The 24,973-nt window shown below is 37.3% G+C and overlaps 2 protein-coding genes across 12 annotated transcripts in view; one reads left to right on the top strand and one right to left on the bottom strand.

Moving 5' to 3' along the window:
* LOC108967323 overlaps positions 1–24,973 on the bottom strand; it is a 41,799-nt gene that overhangs the window by 4,323 nt on the left and 12,503 nt on the right. For all 11 annotated transcript variants that reach the window (XM_018930714.1, XM_018930691.1, XM_018930650.1 and 8 more), the window contains exon 4: positions 23,941–24,114. The gene's annotated coding sequence lies outside the window, so the exon portion shown is untranslated. The remainder of the gene's footprint in view (positions 1–23,940; positions 24,115–24,973) is intronic.
* Positions 562–5,577, top strand: LOC108967316. The gene is made up of 3 exons (XM_018930637.1): positions 562–1,955; positions 2,089–2,139; positions 3,408–5,577. The coding sequence occupies exons 1-3, from the start codon at positions 1,947–1,949 to the stop codon at positions 5,205–5,207; spliced, it is 1,860 nt and encodes a 619-aa protein (XP_018786182.1). The 5' UTR covers positions 562–1,946; the 3' UTR covers positions 5,208–5,577.

The raw sequence follows: 24,973 nt of genomic DNA, 5'->3' as shown, positions 1-24,973 counted from the left end.
GACTTTTAGCCGAAAATATCGGTCAATGTATGGGATATACTATGTACATATTATATAATATGTATATTTGAAATTCAGAGATAATCCTTTTTTGATAAAAGTGTCTTTGTGTATAAAAAATGGGTTAAATCGAACTTAGCTCTTCTTGACTTGCTTAATTTACAATATGATTATACTCATAAATACATAACTTGTATACACAAGCATATAAACATACAAACTATATACTGATATATGCATACTTCCGTACAAATAGACGAAAACTTGAAGATCAGTAAAGATTTCATTATAAATAACTTAGCTACGAGTATCAAATTTATGTATGTATATACATAATACATACATACATACAAATGTATGTATTTATTAAATAATAATAATGTAAATATATACTTAAAATACATTCGATTTATAATACATATTTATTAAATAACGTTCGCATATGAAATATTAGAGGAAGCGCCACATCTAAAAATAACCTCAATTCACATTCTTATGTATAAATACACATACATACATACATACATATAATATGAAAACACAACTATTTTATATTTACATATATGCTATCGTCAGTATGTATCTATTTCACAACCGTATCTAACGCACACAGTGACGCCATACTCAGAGCGCCTGTAAAAGCATGTTCCAAAGAAGCGGTTATGTGAGTAAATGCTCTCACAACGCTTCTTCTACACATTCGCAATGGCAAAGTGAGCGCATGTGAGCGCCGACAATGACACTAGCTCTCGTCAATCGACTTTCACTTGCGGTGTGTGCCTGCAATTGTGTTATTGATGTTGTTGCACTTATTATTGCTCTTGCTAAACACGTTTTTCGTTCGATCCGCGGCTGCTCAACTGGCGAACCTGGTAGCGTGGCTACGAAGAACCGTTGGAGAGACACTGCAATCGTGACTATCCCAAATACACTCACGCAAACAAATATTCTCTTTTGCGCTCTCTCGCGCTGTCTGTGTGCGTTTCTCTTTGACGCTCACTTGCGCTTGTTTTTCAGCACCATTTCGAGGGTGTTAGCGGTTGTTGGCGGCACTGTAGGGAGCACATTAGCGAACATTATAGAAGCGACGAACTGAATTTAGTATTGTTCAGCAGCTTTCAGTGTTGATAACGAAAAAAGTGTTGGATCGTCAGCGTATTACTTAATTTGTAGCACACACACACACACTCGCACACAAACATTGGTGGAGTGTATACCAAGATCTGCGAGGGGAAAGAAAGCAATTTCGCGCCCACAAGAGCGTTTAGCTAATTTGCACACAAGCACAGCAGTCAGTAGCTGTTTGCTTACAATCACAACAACAACAACGTAGAGAAGTTGAAGCACAAGAAGTCTACTGCAGCGGCAACGATTGCATTCTTATTGTTGTTGGTTTCACACATTGCTTTGCGTGAATCATTGGCAAGCAATCATCACCTGACCAACCGAACGACAACAAGCTGCCAAAATAGCCACAACAACAACACGACAGAGTGCAACAGCAACAACCTACACTCTCGCAGTCACACACACACACATACACACGTACGCACACAACTGGAGCAGCGCTGCAAATATCGTGAGCAGAAAACCGGTTAACCACGACCAGCCTGCACAGTGCGCTTGCTCATACCGTTTTTTTTGCTGTTGTTGTTGATGCATACACGTTTTGCGAACAGCACAAGGAAAAAACTGGTTACCGCTTGCGCCAGCGAAACGCGGACCGGTTGGGCGAGTTCGTTTTTTCTACGCTGTGGGTCTGGTTTCCACTCTAACGACACTGAGCTCTTAAGTGTTCTGGTTTTCTGTGTTTAGTTATCATTGTTGTTGTTATTGCTGTTTACGTGTTGTTTTTTTTTCATTTCAAATCGGGGAACGTTTGAACGGTTTTTGTTTTACGCTAAAACAGGCTTTGCCATTTATCATTACAGTTTCAGCCGTCGAACATGGCTAAGGTGAGTGTGATCGAGTGAACTTCTTTCGCTTTTCGAAATTTTAATGCATAATTAATTTAATTCATATTCTAATATTTACTTATTTTACATATGTATGTATGTACATATTCGTTTGCAATTTGGAACAACGCAGGACACAATTTCATTACGGAACAAGTCGATACCGGAGATCAGCAAGAAAAAGGTGAGTAGCAGATACATTCCTGAACTAGATGTTTTAAATCGTTTATAGGTACTTATTTATATTATAAATTTGCATTATTTATGTATATTATTTTTATTTAAATATTCAAACATACATTATAAGGGATGGGGTCTTATTGCGTAGTGTTGAAACAATATAAGAAAGAATTCGGTTTTCTAATACCAGTAGACAATGCTGAATCTTCATATGTATATATTTTTTCTATGAAGCAGCTTTCTACATGCTTATGTCTTACTTATACATAGTTCTGGTCAACGAATTTTAGTAAAAATTTGTCTGACTTGTTACTTTTCTACTTTCTGATTTTCGAAATATCACCAAACAACGTTTTTTAAAGAAAGAAAATAGAAATAGCTTAACAATATAAAACTTGGAGAATCCATATACCAAGTTAAACAGTTAATATCGCATATGAGCACGGTTGCAAATATTAGAATTATTTTTTCATAATTTTGTAATACCGAAAATTTTATTAAAAAATAATTTTTTATTTTTAAGCCCAACTAACAGTTTGAAACAAAAAAAAATTATAATTTAATAGTGCCAACACCTTGAACATTCTGAGCAGTGGTCGACAAATTTATTCAATTTAAATTTTTACTCTTAAAGCAAAATATTAAATTTTTAATCCCAAAAATCAAAATATTAAATTTTTAATCTAAATAATATTTGCATTTTTTATTCCACAATCGTGTATAAGAATTGAATATAATTTATCAAAAAATGATTTTTTGAATTAAATTATTGCAACCCTGCATATAAGAGAAATTTCAGTTTTCTATACTTCATTTATCATTCGTCTTTTATCAAATTTAACAATTTTCGAGATGTAAACCGATAAACCAGAGTTTGTTTAGACATAAAACGCGAGAACACAATGCACTCGATGAAAATAACAGCTTATTCTAGCTATGAGACTAAGAGACTGGGAGACAGTGGGTTTGTTCTAATCACAATCATTAGGTAAAACATGTAACACAAGATAAATTAGTTCTAAAAAATTTTATTTCAAAATCAAAAGTGACATAAGCGTATTTGAATCAAGTCTCAAATTTTGAGGGCTTTCAAGTCAAACGAAACTGTCAAAGACAAATATTTTCGAAAAAACACACACTATATCTCTTATTAGTCCTCGCCACTGCCTAACAAGTACAATGATGCCTTTACAATTCTTCAGATTTCTACTACAAACTTCAAAATCAAAACAGTTGATTAATTTGATTAATGAACAAATCGTAACATTTCAGAGTGTCAAGGACTACATCGACATCGATCAAACCATACTGGAACCGAGTCCGCAACGCATACGTAACATATTGACGCTGGAGGAGCGCGTCGCCGCCATAGAGGCCTACGATTGTCGGCCCATGTACACGAAAGTGGCGAAAATGTTCAATTGCAGTTGGGAGCAAATCAAGAATATAATCGCCAATCGTGATGCTATAATGGAATTCTATATGGCCACCCGAAGCGCTGAAACGCAAAACGATTCCAATCGCCTTGAGCTGCGTTCACGTAAAATACGCTTTCTCGGCGAATGCCTCTACGAGTACATACAGCGTGCACAATTTCACACGAAGGCGCACATAACGGAAGAGTTGTTGCGCATGAAAGCCATCGAATTTCGCGATATCATACAAATCGATGATTTCATGCCGAACAAGGCGTGGATTAATCACTTCAAAGCGACCTACAATTTTTCGCTGTCAAATCGACAAATAACGATCACACGTACACCGCCCACCTCGCTGGATCTCAAGGACATCATGACTTATTGCACGAAAAATAAAGCCAAAGCGGATGCGTCAAGCCCAAGCGCGATTGAGGACAGAGAATCCGATCTATATCGCACCGCCACGCGCATCGCTATTTCCGGCGAAAATGAAGCCGCTTTACAGGAGATGAAACAACGGCGCTTGCGCAAAATTAACTTTCTCAAGAAGACGCTCTTCGAGTATTGGCAACGAGCCAGACATCACCATAAGATGCGTATGAATGAGAACTCGTTACGCAAAGTCGCTTTCGAATTGAAAGAGATGCTGAAAATCGACAATTTCTATCCGGATAAAGAGTGGTTGACGCAGTACATAACGGTCATATATCCGACAATGCTGAAGCAAGCACAGGATATGCGCCCGCCGCCGCTTTCGCTCGACCTGAAGGACATACTGAGCTACTGCAGCAGGCAGGAGAATAAGAAACAGGCGCCCAGCACGATAACGCTTGCGCCAAAAGAAATCGCGCAGCAACCAACAGCTACAACCACCACACCGCTAGTGCAAATACACACCTTTAACTTGCGACGCAACAATGAGGCGTGCAAATCAACGGGTGCGCAAATCGCAACAAGCGCTAAATCAGCTACAACAACAACTACGTTAGCAACGAAAATCAAAGTAGAAGTTATAGATTTAGACGCGGATGAAGAGGAGCAGGATGTTAAGCCAAACATAAGTGAGCTTGTGCCACCGCCACCCTCGCCTACAACAGCAACTGCAACAGCGGTCGAAACTAATAAACGCCGCAGAATACCAACACCACCTGCCACGCCGCTGACCAGACAAACAGTGCAACAACAACAAGCGGCGCCAACCACCACGTCCCATGCCGCTCAACTGCCTGCTCTGAGAGTCGTGAGCTTAAGTGAGTTGGTGCCACCGCTATCACCGTTGCTAAAAACTGCGTCACCGCCCACATCGCAAACCAATAATACGCCCACCCCTGAAATAACACAAACAATAAGCTTAAGTCGCAAACGTCGGAGCAGCGAGGCGAGCTTCAGCCACCAACCACTGAAAATACAAAAGATTGAATCGATTGGCGTACCAGTTACTGAGCGAAATGTACATAGTCCGGGGCATTGGTCGGAGCATAGCGACCACGACGAGGAGGAGCTGCCCAAACACGTGACTAATTACACCGACGCGCTGAAGCTTTTGAAACCATTGGAGGAGTTCGCGATGTTGGAGGAGAACTATCGTGTCATCGGCTTAATATCACAGCTCGAAGAGATCTTCAAGCATCCACCGCCGAAGGAGGACAACTAAATATAGTTGATTGTGAAATTGTGTATTCTAGAAAAAGTAGCCTTAGGCGGCACCATGGACTTGTTTTAAAGTTAGCCCCGCCAAAAATATTATAGTGAGAGCATGCTTGTAAATATTTTTTGTAGTAAGAGTATACATTTTTTGACTTATGAATATTAAACATGCATATTTAAGCGGATAAATTTAGTTAATATTTCAAAATTTTTGTACAATACAACACCAACCCACATACAAGTGTACATTATTAGATATAAAAACGTCTCTATGCGATTCAATGAGATTACTCGCATATATGTATATGTGATACAACTATTTTTGGATAAATCCAAATTTTACAATAACCTTATGTAATTACAATGTTGGGTTTGCTCTGAATTACTCATAATTTTTATTTATTATTATTATTTTTTTTTTTTTTTGATTAACTAATTTCTGTTAAATATTAAAATAATTATCTTGAATGTTCTTAATTAAAAATCAAACTGAAACTGTTTCTAATTAAAACATCATATTAAATTAGAATCTTTCATATTTCGACTATCCAAAACTAACTGTATATGGTTTCAGTATCATGAACACTCAGCCGATTTAGTATTCCCTTAAAACACGTTTTCATTCCAATAATTTTTTTGATGCGCTCATCACGATTTCTCAAGATAAATAATTATTAAAATGGGCATTAATAAATTGGGCCAATACTACGAAAGCTATATGCTATAGTAATCCGATCTGAAATTTTTTTTCGGAGTTTAATTTATTACTTTAAGCAGTAATCCTTGTCAATTTTCGTGAAGATACCACGTCAAATGCAAATGTTTTCCATACAAGCCCTTGATTCCGATCATTTGGTTTGTATGGCACTTATATGCTATAGTTAACCGATCCGGACAATTTCTTCGAAGATTACATTGTTGCGTTAGAAAATAACTTGTGCCAACTTTTGTAAAGATACGTTACCAAATGTGAAAGTTTTCTATACAAGAACGTGTTTCCGATCATTCAGTTTGTATGGCAGCTATATGTTATAGTGGTCCGATATCGGCAGTGCCGACAAATGAGCAGTTTCTTGAAGAGAAAATGACGTTTGCAAAATTTCAAACGATATCTTAACAACTGAGGGACTAGTTCGTATATATACAGACAGACGGACATCGCTAAATCGACTCAGCTCAACATACTGATCATTTATTTATATACTTTATAGGGTCTCCGACGCTTCCTTTTGGGTGTTACAAACTTCGTGGCAAACTTAATATATCCTGTTCATGATCTATGTTCTTCTAGCAATAGAAAACACCGTGGAGTTTAGTCTTCATAGACAGGTATTCACGTAAAAACACATTGCACAACAAACAGGGTATTTCAGGGTATAATAAACCATAAAATCCTTACTAACGATTACTCTAAGCCAACAAGATCACCCGCTAAACAACAATGGCTGAAGAGGAGCCAACCGCTTTGAAAATTTAATTTTACTCAAAAAGTATTATATATTCCTAGGATTTATCGATTAAATGGTTCGAAACCATTCCCACAGTTCCGATTTCCGACTGCACAACGTTTACAAATCGTTCATATTTATTACGAAAATTCGCGTTCTGTAAATAATGCGCGCTTCGCTCAACTTATGTACAACATAAACGGCCTACTCAGCGTACTATTCGCTACTCCATCACCCAACTTGAGACCCAGCGTTCATTACTGAATAATATTCGACAAACTACCGAAATTTGGTTTCATACAGACAGCGCCACTTCCCACACATCACATCAATGAGTGGATTTATTGAAAGAACACTTCGGCGAGCAAATAATTTCATGTTTTGGGTCGGTCGATTGGCCACCAAGATCCTGTGATATCACTCCGTTAGACTTTTCCTTTTCGATTCAGACTTTGGAGCAAAACATCACCCGTGTCGTTCGCCAGTTACCAGTCGAAATGCTCGAACGAGTCATCGAAAATTGGACTCACAGGATGGACAATCTAAGTCGTAGCCCCGGCCAAGATTTGAAAGAGATAATCTTTTAAAAATGGAATGTTTAGCTTGATGAAAATTTATACAGGTTTTCACGGTATTATTAGAGCTCTGATTGTTGAAAATTGTATAATTGAGTGAGACTTCTAACGTGAAGAGATGCAAGTTTTATTTAATGCCGAAATTTCGATTTACAACCCAACTCCATTCGGTTGAGAATTTACCAATCCGATATTATCGATAACAACTCAACCTGCCTCAAAATTTAAAGTTGAATTGTTAAAATCTCTAAACTTGTTTGTATTATTACCGTTAGTTTTGTATAGAGAATTATTGTATTTTGTATTTATTAATAGAAAATGGAAAGCGTGTAAACAAAATATTTTAACTTATTTTGAACTGACTTTTATTCAGAAATTTTGTACACATATATCGAAGAAAGAATCGCTATATTATCTGTCAAATTATAATTTTTTAATTCGGCAGTCAATTTAACTTCAACTGAAACTAGTTGTAATGCCAAAAAAAGAGTTAATTCGTTTCAAAGTTGAGTTGTATCGAATTCAATTCAACTGAATTTTAGATTTAAACTGTAATAGGAGTATAATTGCAATTGCAACAGCTACTGCTTATACCATTACCAGCGTTATGTCGACATGACTGGTTCATCCACATAAACCATGATTTTACGAAAATGTAGATTTGACTCTAACTAAATACCAGTTGCTAGACAACTGGCAAGCAATATACGTATAACATTTTTTTTTCACACATCAGAACTGCAAATTAATAAAAAGTAGACTGAATAATTTATTGGAAGCCGAACTGCCTTACTAACATTAGAAATTCAGCACATCTCCGGCATGCTACTTAGACCTTACGTACCTACTACACATGTACTTTTGCTATCGAACTTTCCAAGGTAACTTGAGATATTTTCTTTATAACAACTTTGCCTTATAACCATTTACTATGTACACATTTCTTCAGTAGGTAGATACACAGCTGCTAGGCAACTCGATGGTGGTGACTACCTCGTTTATGGGTTCTCATTTATTTTATACCCTACCATTACTACTTTCATTTCCGTCGGGTTTTAGCGCACCCTTCACTCGCAGTCATTTTATATATAGATATTGAGTTTCATCCGCAACTGGTCAGCAAAAGTCCGGAAATTCATGGAAAAGTCCTTGTGAGCACTAAAACCAAAAGTTTCTTTCAACCATTGTAGGTTGTGTACACACTTGATCGGGTCGGTTGGCGGTAACGAAGGGTCTATTTATTTATATTCATTTGTATGCCCGTCGTCCATCCAATTGAACCAACCTTTTGTGAGGGTGGAAAGTTGTCAGGTTGAATTACCATCCTGTGCAATGCTGAGTTGGTGACGTTCGTAAGCTGTATGTTGTTTTTGTCAATCTCAATTGTTGTTTGTGTAGAAACTTTTATGTACATATGTATTTATAATATTCATTGAAACGTATATATGTATATTTGTAATGGTATTAACTCAGATTCTTCATGTGAATTCATTAGTTCTACTTGTTTGATGTTAATCTCGTCCATCTATCTCTCTTTTGATAGCCGATAACAAATGATGTCTTTCTTCTTCGGCAGTTTTCAACATTCGAAAAGTAAATAAATATCTATGGTATATCTGCATAAGTTTGTATGTAATTTTGCTTAATTTAATAAATTGATTTTACTGAATTATGTTTCCAAAGCGAAGAATGTTGAAAGGAGAATAGCTTTGAAAAGATACAATTGCTTTAATCAGGCTTTTCCTGTGTAATAATGGAATTTAATAAAGTATACTAATACTTTCATGACAGATGTTTTTAATGCAAACGGGTAATACAATTAAAATGGCCTTCAAAAATATGCTTGACGCCCTCCAGTGAGTATTGGATCAATTATTTTAGATTTTGGCTTTTGTGGTTCTAAAGACAGTGTCCTGGAAAATGTTGCCTGCACTAGGTACGCCCCTTTCTTTGATGGTCGACAACAAAAGGTGAAACTACCTGGGAGGTCTACAATTGATTTGAGCTTGTTTTGGAACCTTGAGTTTCTTAAAATATGGAGGTTAAAGAATTCTTCTAGCTAAAGAAATGTAATAGCAATGTGTCTATGTTTAGACTTGAGACGTCTTGTTGGAAATAGAGATCGATTTCATCACATTGCGGGTGAAAGAAGTCATTGAACATCGTGTTGTATCACGCTACTGATGACCACGTCATTCTCTGTCCTATGTATGTATTTATTTGACAAACATCACATATAGTACTTCTATGGACATGATTTCACCAACAGAACCAGATGAGCCGACGAGATTAATGAGGATTGAGAAAGACATATTTTTAAACTAAACATAAGGCAAAATAAGAAGTAAGCAAGTGCTAAGTTCGAGTGAAACCGAATATTTCATACTTTCGCAACTTCAAAGAGCAATGTCTGGGAAATTTTTTGGAATTTCAACTTATACTTATATCTGACATTTTGATTGAGTTCCGCAATAGGAACTGTCCTCATATTCGATATCTGAGGCGTGTATAGTTTTGGTCCGACTTGCACAATTCTTAGTCATAAAGTGACTCACCATAAAGGCACTATTCGTGCAAAGCTTTATACCGATATATTAATCAGATAGAATTTAAAGTTGCGTTATATGGGATGTAGCGATGTTCGCAGTCCGATTTCTCCCATTTTCACAGTGTATTACAAATGTGAAAAAAATCCAACGCACCAAATTTGGTTAAAATTGGTCGAGTATGTACGGAGATATGTGTTTTTAACTAAATATGGGCGGTGCCACGCCTATCTGATTCTTCATACCCATCTCGACTTGTTATAGGTGATACAAACAACCATTATATATCCCATCTCCATTTTGGAAGTAAAATCCCATTCTACTTAATGTGTTCCAAGGGTTTACGGATTTCAAAAAATCGATTTTTCTCAAAACTGTGTTTTTGAAGTGAGTTGGCAAGATTTCTCGAGAACAACTCAACCGATCTTCATAAAATTTTACACAGATCTTTGAGATACAATTCTTAAAGACCTGGACGAAGGATTTTTTTCGATTACAACTATTTGAAAAAATAAAATGTGCCGAAATTTTCAGTTTTTTTTGTAGCAATGTCTGCCAAAAATCCAATTTCCAGTTTTTTCCCTTCGTCCAAGTTCTAAATTAAGGTTTTAACTCAAACTTTTTTTTATTGAGGCGTCACCGGAAATGGCGTCGCATGGTCGAGTTTAATGTTTTTTTTTTTTTTCAAAAATTTCCGAATTTCTTTCTTCATAGTGTATGTTTACCGTTTGAGCTACATTTTCTTGTCAGACTACAACTCAATATGCACTTCTAAAAATTTCCTTTTACAATCATTTACCCTACAAATTATGATTACCGAATATTCTACGCATAAAGAAAGTTTTAACCTAAACATTCAATATTTTATGTATGCAAACTTGATATCTAAGGCACGTGGGATTAAACGATTCATTGCTAATGCGCATTTATATTCGTAAAATAATGGATGACTATCGTAAACCCAAAAATGAGAGTTTCCTCTACGACGCCATTATATTCAATTGAGACTCACACTTTGAAAGTAAACGCAATGAAGAACAGAGACAACAGAGAAGGCATAACCGACGAAACTCTTGCGATAATAACTTTGCTTTCAAAAGTTATCCGAATGAGGACAATGACGGCGGCAGAAGTAACAACGAGCCCATATAAATACCATGCTAGAATCTGATATCCCTTACCGATAACACCGCACTCAAGACAGCTGAGCTGAAACCCATATATGTACATATGTATGCTCTACCGCACGTATGTATATATATAAGTGTATGCACATATTCACAGGTATACTATATACATAGTAATTTTGTTTGAAAAGAAAACACACCCTGAACGTTCTTTTGAAGGTGACTAGGGTCGGGTAAAATAATAGTAATCGTGCATACCTACAATATATATACATATATGTATATATATAAGAATATATATTTACCGTATACTGAGGCTTGTTCTTTTAGGGTTTATGGAAAAATTATAATGTAATTACGAAATAGATAAAGGGAACGGTTGGACAGATAAGTATGCTTATTACTATAGCTGCACATATTTAAAAATAATTTTAAAAAAATATAACTATATATTATATGCATATATATAATACATATATTTAACGTTTTAAACTACTGTTCGCATAAAATAAAACCCTGTCTCTTATACACATCTAGATGTATGCATATATATAATACATATATTTATAAATTTTTACATATACCATATGATTGACTGACAAAAAATACTTATTTTTTAATATGAATCGTAATTATCGCCATCAAAATAGGCTGGACAAATAGGGGTTCTATAAGTTGTGAGTGAACTCCGTACGGTTTTTTGAGTGCTAAAGGAATCTTTATATAATATACCTGCATGAATACTTAGATAGGGTCGCCAGCTGTGAGACAATGTCCTATCCTTTTCAAACCTTCGACCAAATTTGCACTCAAGACCCCGCACTAAATTATGGACCTCAGCGGTGCGAGTTTAACTTTTTCATAACATTTTCCGTTGGACGGATTTTTCAGCGAGTCCTTTGTCCAGTCTTCAATGATATAGTATAAAAAAAACATTTTTTTTAAATATCGTAAACGATCTTTAGGAGACTCTTAATTATAGCACTTGATATCCTAATGCACGTTCTCTGGAATTGTGGTTAGCTTCTTCTTCAATGTCTTTTTTTCACGGTTTCGTCTGTTCACTCTAATAATACATAAAACCTGAGTTTTTCATAGACGATCGCAGATTTTTCAACAACTATTTTTAAATTCCCTTAAATCGCCTACCAAAAAGTAACATCAAAAGATGTAACGCTCGCAACCTCTGCTTTCAAACCGCACTAAGCCCCAAATAGGCAACGTTGAATGAAAAATAAATGGCAGATTAGACAGTTGACAAAACAACATGGCTGTCTTAGGTCGTCAACATCTACCCTTTAACATAAAGTAGGTTGAACATATTTTGTGGGACATGTGGAACACTACACACATACGTACATAAACAGCGAAGAAATACAGTTAAAAGATACCTAAATTAAAGAGATACAATAACTTGAACCTAATTTTGGCCTGCGATCCAGGCATATACCTACACAGATACATTAAATTGTACATATATGTATGGCATTTGGAAATGAGAGTATACCTCACAAAGTTTTAATGACGCACAAGCATGTATCTATCCAGCTCATGAACCAATCGTACGAGTATTACTACTACTATAGTACTATAGTATGTATTATATCTACAAGCAGATACCCAGTTTATCTTCACAATAAATCGTGCAGTGCAGTTTTGAACATTGTCCAAATGGCATAGAACCAAGTTGAATACTTGTTTTTCCTTTCCATTCCCATAGCTGTCTAGCTGCCACACTGCTAAGCGTCGAAAATTTTTGCTCATCGTCATTGCCGTTTCGACGAGGCCAACACCACTCACCAAAGAACCCAGTCAGACCGGCATAACAACCCGGACGAGCGCCATGCAACCGACAGTTGCCAGTTGAGAACTTGAGGCGAAAGTACATAAATGAAAGGCAGATGGATCGAATAGCGTGCGACCCAACGACTCGACTGGCTGACTGTCTGACAGAGTAATCGGCAGAACGAACGTCTGAACCACCAGTCGAATCGGCTGGGCGCAACGAGGTGAACGGTCTGGTGAATGGAGCGCACGAGCAACGAACAAACGACAACAGTACGATGGCGAAGTTAACGATATGCTGAAACGAAAGGCGGGCGATATTTGCCCCCTCGTGACACGATATCGAAAAACAACTAACGACAACGTCGAAGGCGACAGCGGCAGCGCTTGATATCACTGCATAAATGTATGTGTGAGGATGTTAATGAAGCTGCTTGTTTGGAAGTGTGTGTGTGCGGTGGGTTGGTGGGGTTAGACGCTGAGCTTCTGCTGCTGCAGTATTGTTGCTGACTCTGGCGGCTGCTGTTGTTGCTGCTGCAGTTGATGCTGATGATGATTATTGTTCTGATTATTGCAATGATTGAGAGTATGTGTGATAGTGAGTGTTGCTGCTTTTGTTGGTGTTGCCTTAAAAGTTCTCTACGTGTTTTCCAAAAACGTAGCGCATCATATAACCCGACCAACATTTTATGTAGTATATTATTAATGAAGCTTTATAACTTTCTTACTAATTTCATATAAAATTATTCGATTTACGAGCGAGCTACGAGTGTGTATAGCTTTTGAATAGGAATTCGGGTTGGTTCACCGAATATATACTGTGCTATGGCTTTGTGTAAAGATAGGAATTTATTGGCTTTGTAATTGTATTTGTAGTTTGGGTGTGTATGGCAATATTTGTATTAGTATGCTCATCGAATCATCAGTTTTGGGGTCCGTTGAAGTTTGGGTCGCACGCATCAGAACGAATAACAGCTTATCGTCGTGCTATGTCTAGGCGAATGAGTATGTTTGTTGGGTGTGTATGGCATGTACTATAGACAGATAGAATCCATAGTTTTTCGTCATAATTTATTATATAGAAGTTAGATAGTTTATGACGTTTCTGCAATAGTAAATATAAGAACATGTATATATGCAGGTGTGCGTGTAAATTGTTGCAGTTAGCATGCCGTTATTGTTTACTGAAATAGTTTGAACATACATATGTATATTGAGTTACATACGAACATGTATGGGTGTTAAATTATGCGCGCGCGCACAAGGCCGAAATCACACCACCTGTACTGCCCACTTGCCGGTGTTTGTGTGGGTGTGTGGGTGTGTGTGTGTGTGAGCATGGTATTCGGCAAACTGATTCTAAAGCAACAGCTTACAAAAAAAAGTATCTAATGCGCAAGCCAATTAAAATATAATATTCATCTTTTTACTTTTACCGTCTGATCAAATTTGAGCCGGACTGACAAAAATTAAAATACATTTTTACATATTTTAATACAAATCTTTATTGCCATCCTCAAAGTAGGCACCTGATACAAGCATGCCAACGCTTAATTCAGTCCTCCATTTACTAATTATAAGCCTCGGCTGAGATAGCCTTCTTTGCCTTCAGCGAATTAAATTTTTTTTTTTGGTTTCGGCTCATTTTTGAAGCGCCATTCGCTAATTGTTGGACAGTTCCGACGTCATATTTGTAAACCAATATCTTGACACTAAAAATGCGGCGTTTGGTAAATGAAGTTCTCTGACTCGATGTTGTTTTTGCAAAAAATCCAGATCGAGTCTAGCATTTGGCACACTTCATATCCAAGACATTAAACAAAATGCGTTGAATGAATCCATAAGCGATGTTGAAAGCCTCTGCTATCTATCTGATGCTAAAACAACGATTTTGAAGCAATGTATATTTCACTTTTTTGTGGTTATGTTTATTAACAAAGCTTGTTGGACGACTCGGTGGAGGCAAATTTTCGATGACTCACAACCTTTGCTGAATTCTTTGTGCCACTCAAAGACTTGTGTTAGTGGTGAAGTAGACTGTTCAAAACTACTATTTCCCTGATTTCGTTCGATTTTTTATCCGTGGATAAAAAAAAAAAATTAGCACCGTAAACAGCAAGCTCCCACTAATTGATACATGGTGGGATCACCATTCTTCACACGAACATAGAAAAGCTTGCACCAAAAAATCCAAGCAGAAATTTATCGATTCGGTCTGTCAGAAGGTACATATGTATGTATGTATATACATTAGAGTGAGTCGGTTTACATTGAGCGAAAAAAAGGAAATGTTGGGTCTAAAACCGGTTTCATTTTTTTTTCGTCAGTTTTTGAGGTATCCAAATGAATTTTAATGTGTGTGAATTTTAATGTGTATTGGTCATTCAATCGGCAAGATGGGACAACTACAAGCATATCACAAATATCTCATACAACCCGTTATTCAGACTGAGCTTCGTCCTAAAAATCGTTGACACGCTTTTAGACCCGTGATCTTTTAGACAAAGTTTTTCAGAATGATCCGTAACACATATCCCGACCCGCTCTAATGTACATGTACATCAAATGCAGTAGTTTTGCAGAAATTGTTAATAGAACTAACTACATAGGATCAGATGGAAAAATTTCATGCTGCTGAAATGCAATATCAAGCAATGTGAGAGTTAGAAGTCCCAGTGCCCAATAAATGTTTATTAATGTTTTGGAACTTAACACAACTCTCAGGTACTAACCTAAACTGAAAAGTTGAGACTGTTCGAAAGGCGAATGGTTTTTAGTCGACTAGTTGTACCTATTCCAATCTTGAAAAAGTGGCGCCATTTTTTCAGTTAGAAATTAAAATTGAGCCTTAACATAACCCAAATGATGACATACTGAAAAATATATTAACGTTCAAGTGTCGCCCTTGCATACTAAGAATGAATAGTAAGCTTAGTGCATAAAAATTTCAACCGCCGAAGAGATCATCTTTTTCCTTTGTTGCCACCAGCGATACTCATGCGAGCTAGTGGGTTATGTTTAGGTACCATGGTAATGATGCCGAGTTCTAGCCAAAGCCTTTTGTAATATAAATGGTACTTGCATTACCAAAATAAGAAAAAACGTTCATTTCCTTAGCACCAAAACTATAATATTCTTCACAAATACAAATGATGCCTACCCGAGCTTGATTTTGATCGGTCCGAGGTATGCCCTATCAAATAAAAAAGTTTTTCATACCCGAACTTATTTCTTTAGTGTTCATACAATGCTATACAATATAGTGGTCCGATCCAAAAGTAGTAACATTGTAGTGTTAATCCATACCAAGTTTCTCGTCAAATACAAACGTTTTCCATACAATGATATGATATCGATCGATCAGTTTGTATGGCACTAATAAGCTACAGTGGTTCGATATCTGCGGTTCCGCCAAATGAGTGATTTCTTGGAGAGAACTGAGGGACTAGTTCGCATATATACAGATAAGCTTCTAAAATGTTCTGTATGATGAAAACTCGAGCTCGTATTGAACTGAATCTGCATCTAGTTATTATAAAAACTCTTCCAACGCTAGCGATTTTGGCGTGACTGTACAACCAGACCCTTATATTTATCTTCCTATCCTTTCTTGGCAATCGTTTTATGTTCATATGTACAGATATAAAAATTAATAGTTAACCCGGCGACCTCAATACACACCCAGGCTCAATACCCATTCAGCAAATATCTATACATATCATACGAGGTGTGTTCAAAAAGTATCGCGAATTTTGTGTTTTTTTCAAAAATTATTTATTTATTCATGAACATCTATTTTGTCCCCTTCAAAGTAATCCCCATGAGATATTATACACTTGTGCCAATGGCTTTTCCAATCTTCGAAGCACTTCAAAAAATCATGTTTTATCTTCTTCAGCTCCTCTTGACGTTATAAAGACGGCATCGAAGTCTTTATCACGTCAAGAGAAGTGTGACGTCGTCCTTTCATGGGCCTCTTCAGTTTAGGGAACAAGAAAAAATCACAGGGGGCCAGATCTGGGGAATACGGTGGCTGCGTCATCATTAGTGTGTTGTTTTTGGCCAAAAAGTCGCGCACAAGCAACGACGTGTGAGCAGGGACGTTATCGTGGTGCAAAAGCCAATTTTTGTCACATCTTCTCGGCTTTCTGAGAACATTTTGTAACACCGATAAACGTTGCTTCGGTCCAAGGTAGCTTCTCCGTATGCCACAGTCAACATTCGGAATGCATCYGCACACAAAATTTGATACAGGTTCTTTGATCCATTTTTTTTAATAGGTAAAAATCGAAGACGATCCACGTCTTCTTGCACGAACACGTGCAAGCAAAGCAGCTGTCAAGAATTAAATAAACATTCAAATTGGCCGAGCTTGCATAAGTGAGAGACATGAGTACCAACATAACGCCACAAAAAATTCGAAATTCGAATGTAACCCGCGAAAATTCAAAATTCGCGATACTTTTTGAACAAACCTCGTATATATATGCATACATACTAAAACATATAAACGTACACGCTTGTGACCTCATCTCTAAACGCTATACGACTACGATAAGTGCTCGTACAAAAAGCAATGTCTCAGCTCTCAAAAATATAATCCATTAACTTTTATATATAATATTATGATGGACGTTTAGATTTCCAGCAGTCTTTGGGAAATCCGAGATGGATGACTGCGTGGAAAAAACTCATTAAAGGGAGAATGAAAAACTTGCTGAGACAAGCATGACGAACAACACAGCTAGGCGAGTGAGAATGAGAACGAGCACGACAGCGACGAAAGAATTTCAAGTATAAAATGGGTTCGCCAAGCCCGTATTCGACATGCTAGCTATGAAGGGGACGAACCGAAAATCAAGTAATACTGAACCCTAACAAATACACGCGCGCCCAGCAAAGAAGAATGTGTGATTATGCGCGTACATAGGTATAGAGAAGAAGCAACTTTCAGACTGTTTTTCTTCGAAGTATACACATTTTACTTTCAATAATGGGAACGTATAATTTTATACAAAATCCCTCAAAAGGTTCAAGAATGCTATACACAAAGCAAGAGCGATGATAATACTGATGCTGCTGCAGTCGACGTCGCTGCTGACGTCGCCTATTGTGTGTGCTCATGTAGTTGTATATTTCTTTTGAACAAGTAATGCTGTTATCCCAGTTGAAATCTCATGTTCATGTGTATACACACATATGTTGTTGTTGCTGTGCGCCGGAAAGGACGCTAAGGATGTTAGACATTGAATGATTGAACGATTTCGTTGTGTTCAGTTCAGGTTAGCTGATACGCCCAAGAATTGATTATGTGCTTAGATACTATATACTATGATTATATACATTTGGGCATTCTTGTGCCTTGGTTTCTTTTAGACAATAATCATTGAACGTGGTTTGGGCTGTTTCTGGGTATTATTGGTTTAGACAGAATGAAGCAGCTTTATTTCCTTCAATACAAGGTCACTTGAGCCACTATTTACACAGTCGCTGACCCTACCAATACATTGATCTATAAATGCGTATACATACATATACCAAAATACAGGGTGCTATATACATATGTGATATACAACTTTTGGTGTAAAAAATACATATCTGAAATTATAATAAAATATTTTATATAAATAGCCAATACAAAATTAATTACAATAGATTTTGCTTGGCATAAAATTGGATATTAGGCCTTTTAATTCAATGGCTGGTTTTTTGATAGCCATAGTTCCTAAAAGAAGCCACCAAAATCGGCAGAAACTCGATATTCCATACATAAAATGTAAAACAAGGCAAGATCATAGAGATCCGCTTTTTCCGCCCTCTCCTAGACACATGTGCTTGTAAGTATAATAGTCTTTCAAATTGCGAAAAATTATTCCAACGCCAGCTTTACCTTAATTTTGCATTATCACTTATGTAAGCAACGATCTTTCTTCCTAAATGCTGCGATTATTGTTGCCTCAAATAAAATGGAAAAAATCATAACCCGAGCTTCTATAACTCGAAGTTCTCCACAACTCGAACTCTTGAATTGTCAATGGAAGGCAAATTTAATTCAATAACTCGAAGTCTCTCTAAATCGAAATTTTTTGTGGACTATGGTGATTCGAGTTAGGTGAAGTTAAACTGTAAATACATATATATAAATGTATTTTCAAAAAATATTTTTATCTTGATTTTGATCGGCCAGTTTGTATGCAACACAAATGGGTCTGGCAGTGAACGAGGGCAAGACGAAATATCTCCTGTCATCAAACAAACAGTCGTCGCACTCGCGACTGGGCACTCACGTCACTGTTGAAGTCATAGCTTTGAAGTTGTAGATAATTTCGTCTATCTTGGAACCAGCGTAAACACCACCAACAATATCAGCCTAGAAATGCAACGCAGGATAACTCCAACAGGTGCTACTTCGGACTGAGTAGGCAATTGAGAAGCAAAGTCCTCTCTCGACAAACAAAAAAAAAACTCTATAAGTCACTCATATATCCCGTCCTGCTATATGGTGCAGAGGGTTGGACGATGTCAACAACAGATGAGTCGACGTTGCGAGTTTTCGAGAGAAAAGTTCTGCGAAAGATTTATGGTCCTTTGCGCGTTGGCCACGGCGAATATCGCATTCGATGGAGCAATGAGCTGTACGAGATATACGACGACATTGACATAGTTCAGCGAATTAAAAGACAGCGGCTACGCTGGCTAGGTCATGTTGTCCGGATGGACGAAAACACTCCAGCTCTGAAAGTATTCGACGCAGTACCCGCCGGGGGAAGCAGAGGAAGAGGAAGACCTCCACTCCGTTGGAAGGACCAAGTGGAGAACGACCTGTCTTCACGTGGAATATCTAATTGGCGCCACGTAGCGAAAAGAAGAAACGACTGGCGCGCGGTTGTTAACTCGGCTATAATCGCGTAAGCCGTGACTACGCCAATCAAAGAAGAAGAAGAAGAAGTTTGTATGACAATTATATATGTGTTATATGTAGTGGACCGATCTGAACAGTGTGTTCGGAAAGTACGTCATTACATTAGATTGTTTCTCGAAAAGATATCATCAAATAAATAAGTTGTCCATACAAGGATTACATTTTTATAGACGAGTTTGCATGACAGTTTATACTGTAGTAGTCCGATATCGGCGGTTCGACAATTCAGCAGCTTCTTAGAGATAAAAAGACGTGTGAAAAATTTCAGATCAATATCTCAAAAACTGAGTTACTTGTTCGGATAGACGAGCATGACTGCATACATGGTTTGACTTTCATCGGCCTTTTCAGGCAAGGAAGCAAAAAAAAAAGTCCGGAAGAGCCACATCTTGGCTGTAGGGCGGTTTCCGAAGCGTTGGAATGCCGACCTTGGTTAGGTAGCTGTTGTTAGGGCGTTGTCGCGGTGCAACTTCCAATCGGCTGCAATGTCTTGTCGGACCCGACTGACCTTTCGTTTCCACGCAAAACTTGACGTTGACGATTTGTGCAGGAGGAACAAATTCATGGCGGGCATGCTGTCTTTGATGTCAATAAAGACAATGAGCATCGTTTTCACTTTTGGATTTTGCTCATTTCTGTCTTGGAGTCCTCGGAGACAACTGACCAGCCGCTCGTTCGTTAGCTAGGAACGCGCTCTGCCGAATCCAGTCGGTGGACGCACGCTCTGAAGTATAGTCGCGGCGGAAGAAAACCAATTCTATTACTTTTCGGACAAGCCCTGTATGTAGTATATGTATACTTATATTTATTTTATAGGGTCTCCCAACGTTTCCTCCAATCTAGCAAACTCTGTAGCGAACTTTGAAGGGTATACAGAAGAAAAACCAGTTTATCATTGTACATTTTAATTTATAGCCACCCTGTATGCAGTTGCGCTTACTATGCTATATCACATGCCATAAGAAAACAGTTAAGCACAATGAAACGGTAAAATAATGCCCCAACCAAGGTGACCCTATCTTTAGATAGCCAACACAAATTCGAAGATAAATTGTGAGCCGAAGTAAGTGTATACCTAAAGTCGATGCAACTAAAAAAAGGTGGAGCAACACCAAAGGTGCGCCGGCTAAGCGCACAAAATTTGGCACCTTGAGATAGAGCGCCTCTGTTCTGGCCAAACAACACAACTAAGCAAGTCTTCGAATGGCTTAGAGACCAGCGACAGTAAACGACTTAACGACACGGCTACTTAGTACACCATACAATAAAAGCAGAAGACAGAATAATTTGATACCGAAAATGTGCCGCCGAGTGCCCAAATATTAATAGGTACTTGATTCGTAGTATCTCCAATAGTTTGAGCATTTCTTGTTTTACACAAACAACTGCCCGGCCAAATGATATCTCTTAACTTCCGTACTTTTGTACGAGTATATATTTATGTAGCAGCAGCACTATAACTGCAAACGAATCCATAAAAAGTTATATGCGCCATCCAATCGGCCAACGTCCGCTCGTCCGCTCGTCCGCTTGTCCATGCGTCCACTCAACCACTCATCCGTTGGCACGATGGCATGTGTCAGAGCGAGTTGGCAAATATCCAGATACACAGATACAGAAAATTATATTGTTGCCCGAGTAAAATTCCATTTCATGCTTTCGTTTCGTCGTTAAACGATGAGTTTGCCAGTTTTTCAAGTAGTTCGAGTTTGGGTTGGTTCGTTACACATTGGGACGCAATGCTTGATTTTCATACAATAATGGCAGCTGGGCAATGATGCTAACGACGATAATCCCCAACTGTATAGCAGATATAAAGCCAAGGCAGCGATGCAGGGAAGCAGAAATATCTACAATGCGTGTATATTTGTTAGTATGTCTGTTAGTCTGCTTGTATAAGTAGAATCTGCTTTGCGCGTACATACATATATTTCACACTATGGTATGTACATTGTAGGAGCATTCAAGAATGGGATCATTGCTCATGGGGTATTTGAACCACTGCTGCTATAAGTCCCCGAAGGGTAGCATTGAATATTTCATTTTTTTAGAATGTAGAGACTGAATTTTTGCTCATCAACTCATTGGGTTGAATGAATTTGGCACACCCCTCGTCCGTATAACACGACCGTGTTCGATATAAAAAGTTTACGGATCGAGCATGCTCACAGCAACAACACATATAATGGAATTATGCACTTAATAGGGGAATGTGCTAACACATGTTCAAATATATTTTATAAATATATGTGTATGTATGTATAGTTGTGTGTTAAGAGCAAATGACGAGAGGCCTTATGCTAGCGCTGTGTGTGCGCAACCAGAAACTGTACTGGGGTGGGTCCACACCTCAAATGAATTGTAGAGAATAATATCTAACAAAAAAAATCAAATTCAGATGTTTTTCAACAGATGACTAAAGTTTTTGTTTTGTGTTGTTTCTGACAGAAAATAGATTTGAGATTTTAATAGTGCGGGTGAGATTATAAGCAACAAGGAACTACGTAATGGATTTTTTTAAATGGTTTTATTTAGCTCACCCCGTTTATTTTATTTATTATTTATTCTTGGGTCAAATTTAGTAATTAAAATTTCAGCCTCTTCCTGTCAACCGATTAATCTGAAATTTTGTATACACTTTGGATTTTGGTGACAATACAATTATGTTTATTCATTATCATTATAAATTCAAGATGACCGCCGCTACAAAATGGCGGATAACGTAGGTTTTATCAATCCCATCAACATGGGTATCAAATGAAAGGTCTCAAGAAGTAGAATACAAATGGCGCTATAGGCTACATCAACGAAATCGTTTGGCCTCAATTTCGTCGAACTCAGATGTATGCAACAGATGTACCTTCCATCCGAATTGATTTCCCAAGAGACAGAGTACATGTTATACACCCGAAAGCCATACAGTTTCCAGCTAAGTACAATTACGGAACGGCTAAAAGAAGAATGTTGCCTTTAATACTATCATAGGCTTCTACAATACATAAAATGCAGGGCAGCACTGTGGATCACGCAGTCGTATACTTAGGTGCGAAACTGTTTGAAGAAGGTCAAGCCTACGTGGGTCTTAGTAGAGTAAGATCTTTGCAGGGACTACGTATAGAGATGTTGGACTGCAAGAAAATAACGGGCAAGAAGCCTTGCAATAATGAAGCACTAAATGAACTAAACAGAATGCGAAATAAAAACTAAAAACTAGAAAATAAAAGTAGGAAAAAAAACTAGAAAATAAAAGTAGGTAAAAAAACTTTTTAAGTTAAACGGTTTTATGTTAAACATACATTGAAATCTTTAAGATAAATGTACTAAAAACCAAAAATTAATAAAATAGATACAGTCGTGGGAATTATAAACATATGCATAGACTACACTAAAATAAAACCGTGGGGCACGTCCCCATTTTCCAATCCCGAAATTTCGGGATTAATAAAAAAATAATGTTTCTTAAATTCCGAAATTGTAATTGGAATCACGGCAATACAGCTATGTAACAAACATATATATGTCATTTTATTTCGGGGTCAGAAGAAAATAAAAGACAGTGACAAGAAACTGGAAATTCGAAATTTCAAACAAAATGCCATTTAATAACGAAAAGTATCCGAAATTTTATTTAACCGTTTCTAATATTTTTTTTTAACCCCTAAATTTCCTCAAAATAAAAATCCTGAAATTACAATTACGAATTTTCGGGACCACAAAGACAATCTGATAAATTTATTTATTTATTATAATTTTTATTCTTTTATTTATTAATTTTTTTTTTTTTTTTTTTTATGAAAACAATTTTCAATCAATTTCTTCCAAAAGAAATCCCGAAATTGCAATTCCGAGTTTGCAGGACCAATATTGCATATCTGCAACGCCTAATTAATCAGTTAGTTATCAAGAACCAGCTTAAAATTCTACTACGACGATCGTGACGTTAGGTAAATCGGTTTTGACTTGAAGCTCACTATCCACTAACAAGTCCTAAATAAATACTTTGATCCAGAAGCTTGAAATTTTCACGTGAGCTTTGATCTTCGTTTGTGCTTCTGTAAGCAATAGAATCTATCCGGTCTGGCACGTAATGAGCAATTAAATAGTAGTGGTCAAAGGTTGATGAAAGTTATTATGTAGCCTGGCTAGTAGGTTCAAGAGCTCTAAGCTCATATATTTGATTTTTGATTAACACCTAATTAAAACCTAAACTTTTCAGGTCTATGCTTTTAGTTATATACTCATATGCAATATATCTAAGATAGAAGGTTTTCAGATGTGTATTAACCGATAGATTTCCACTAAACGACTAGAGAATTTGTTAATGATTCAATTCTCACCTATTTACAGGAATGTTTCGAAACATTTATGGTCGACCTTTGAAATGAGAAATCGGTTATTTTAAAACATCAATGGTCCCCTTTTTGATTATATGTATAACTACAGCTCGGCTCGGGCTATAACCACGTACGCGGTGTCTACGCCAGTAAAGAACTGCAGCTCGTTTGAAGCCCCTGTAACGAAAAATAAATTAATAATAAATAGACATAAATTAAATCAGAAATATTAAATATGGTAGCTCAAAAGTAACTTGCCGAAAAAAATTTAAACACAAAACTATTTAAATGCATAAATTTACGTAACCACAACCAACTTTCCTCCCTTAATATCCTGATTTGAACTCTATGCCCACTGTGATGTCTATAAATAATTTAATTTATAGATTTCCCCCTTTTGCTGAAATGAATAATGCATAAACAATACCGTTAAAAAATGGTTTCAACACACACATACACTTTGAAATAACAGTAAACTTATACAGATGCATTTTTATATTAACCAATACCAATTCACCACAGACGCACGCACATAGAACACCACACAAGACACCTCCTTGCGCGCCAATACGAACTGTTTTCACCTCACTCGCATATTGCGCTTTTTATAGACCCGTGCCCTAAAACTTACCCGACAACTTCGTACAGCTTTTATTACACCATAGTATCATAAATAAAAGGACCCCTAAACGTGAATGTTGGGCGTATAATAAAATGGTTTTATAAATGCTTATACATTGTATATAAAGCACAGAGGCGCTAACAAAATGTATATATGGTAAGTGGGTGTGGGTCTGTCATGATATGAGGGCGTATTTGTACGCCAAGCAAAATGTTCGACTAAAAGTCGCTCTCGCTGCGCTGCACGGCCCCTAGCAGCAACGGACGCCAGTCGTATGGGTCGTCAGTAGTCGGTTGTCGGTTGTCGGCTCCCGATTGTCGCTTGCACGGCGTGGAGACCCAAATCGGCTGAGGCAACCTCGATAAATGTGCGCTGTGCGCAGTTCAACGACTCCACAACAGATATGTACACCAA

Source organism: Bactrocera latifrons, unplaced genomic scaffold, assembly GCF_001853355.1.
Source record: "Bactrocera latifrons isolate USDA-ARS-PBARC rearing strain unplaced genomic scaffold, ASM185335v1 scaffold_100, whole genome shotgun sequence".
In the NCBI taxonomy this organism is placed as follows: Eukaryota; Metazoa; Arthropoda; class Insecta; order Diptera; family Tephritidae; genus Bactrocera; species Bactrocera latifrons.
The sequence above is the reverse complement of the archived record's forward strand: the minus strand, read 5'-3'. Positions and strand labels throughout refer to the sequence as shown.